This window comes from Cucumis melo, chromosome 1 (genome assembly GCF_025177605.1).
Source record: "Cucumis melo cultivar AY chromosome 1, USDA_Cmelo_AY_1.0, whole genome shotgun sequence".
Lineage (NCBI taxonomy): Eukaryota > Viridiplantae > Streptophyta > Magnoliopsida > Cucurbitales > Cucurbitaceae > Cucumis > Cucumis melo.
In genome coordinates, this window is record NC_066857.1 from 33,002,460 (window position 1) to 33,004,077 (window position 1,618).

A 1,618-nucleotide genomic window follows, 5' to 3' on the forward strand; every position below is an offset into this window, starting at 1 on the left:
TAAGGATCCATAGTGATCATGGCAAAGAGTTTGATAATGAAGATCTTAATAGTTTCTGTCAGTCATAAGGAATACATCATGAATTTTCTGATCCCACTCCTCAGCAAAATGAAGTAGTTGAACGGAAAAACAGAACCCTACAAGAAATGGCTCGAGTCACGATACATGCCAAAAATTTACCATTGAATTTTTGGACAGAAGTTGTTAACACAACGTGTCACATTCACAATAGAATTACTACTCGATTTGGAATGACTGTCACTTTATATGAACTTTGGAAGGGAAGAAAGCCAAATGTAAAGTATTTTAATGTATTTGGAAGTACTTGTTATATTTTAGCTGATAGAGAATATCATCGAAAGTGGGATGTGAAATAAGAACAAGGAATCTTTCTAGGATATTCTCAGAATAGTCGAGCTTATAAAGTCTTTAATAATAAATTTAGTACAGTTATAGAAACGATCAATGTTGTGGTAAATGATCTAGAATCAACTACCATAAGAATTAATGATGAGGATGATGAGACCCTAAATATGGATACTTCTGCGCTTCCTGTGGAAGTACCTAAAGTTGACACTTTGCCAGATGGTACTTATATAAACTCATAAAAGATATCTGAGAAAGTTATAGCTGATAACCCCGAACTTTTTTTATCTACACATGTGAAAATGAATCATCCATCAAGTTCTATACTAGGTGATCCTTCAGCTGGAATTATTACCAGAAAGAAAGAGAAAGTAGATTACTCGAAGATGATTACTGATTTATGTTATACATCTGCCATTGAATGCTCAACTATTGATGTTGCTCTTAAAGATGAATATTGGATAAACGCAATGCAAGAAGAACTACTTCAATTCAGGTGTAACAATGTCTGGACATTGGTTCCCAAGCCAGAAGGAGCAAATATTATAGGCACAAAATGGATCTTCAAAAATAAAACTGATGAAGCCAGATGTGTGAAAAAGAATAAAGCTCATTCAGTGGCTCAAGGTTATGCTCAGTTCGAGGGGGTTGACTTTGATGAAACATTCAATCCTGTTGCCAGGCTTGAAGCTATTCGCTTGTTACTCGAAATATCTTGTATTCGAAAATTTAAATTGTATCAAATGGATGTAAAAATGCCTTCCTGAACGGATACTTAAACGAAGAAGCCTATGTTGCTCAACCCAAGAAATTTATCGATTCTGAGTATCCTCAACATGTGTATAAGCTTAATAAAGCTCTATATGGGATTAAGAAAGCTCCTAGAGCTTGGTACGAATGATTGACGATCTATTTAAGTTGTAAAGTGTATTTCAGAAGCGAGTGTGACAAAACATTATTTATTCACAGAACAAATGATCAACTCATTGTTGCTCAAATCTTTGTTAATGATATCATATTTGGGGGTTTTCCTCAAGATCTTGTTAATAACTTCATTGATATCATGAAGTAAGAATTTCAGATGAGCATGGTAGGAGAACTCTCATGTTTTTTGGGGCTTCAAATCAAGCAGAAGAGTGAAGGGATATTCATATTTCAAGAAAAGTATGTCAAGAATATAATTAAAAAGTTTGGATTAGAACAGTCTCGACAAAAGACGACTCCAGTTGCGACACATGTTAAAATTACCAAA

General features: G+C 34.2%; 1 protein-coding gene across 1 annotated transcript; it reads left to right on the plus strand.

Moving 5' to 3' along the window:
• Positions 1 to 668: 668 nt before the first annotated feature.
• Positions 669 to 1,133, plus strand: LOC127148596 (uncharacterized mitochondrial protein AtMg00820-like). Its single transcript, XM_051082683.1, has one exon. It carries the CDS (start codon positions 669 to 671, stop codon positions 1,131 to 1,133), a length of 465 nt encoding a protein of 154 aa, XP_050938640.1.
• The last annotated feature ends 485 nt before the right edge of the window (positions 1,134 to 1,618 follow it).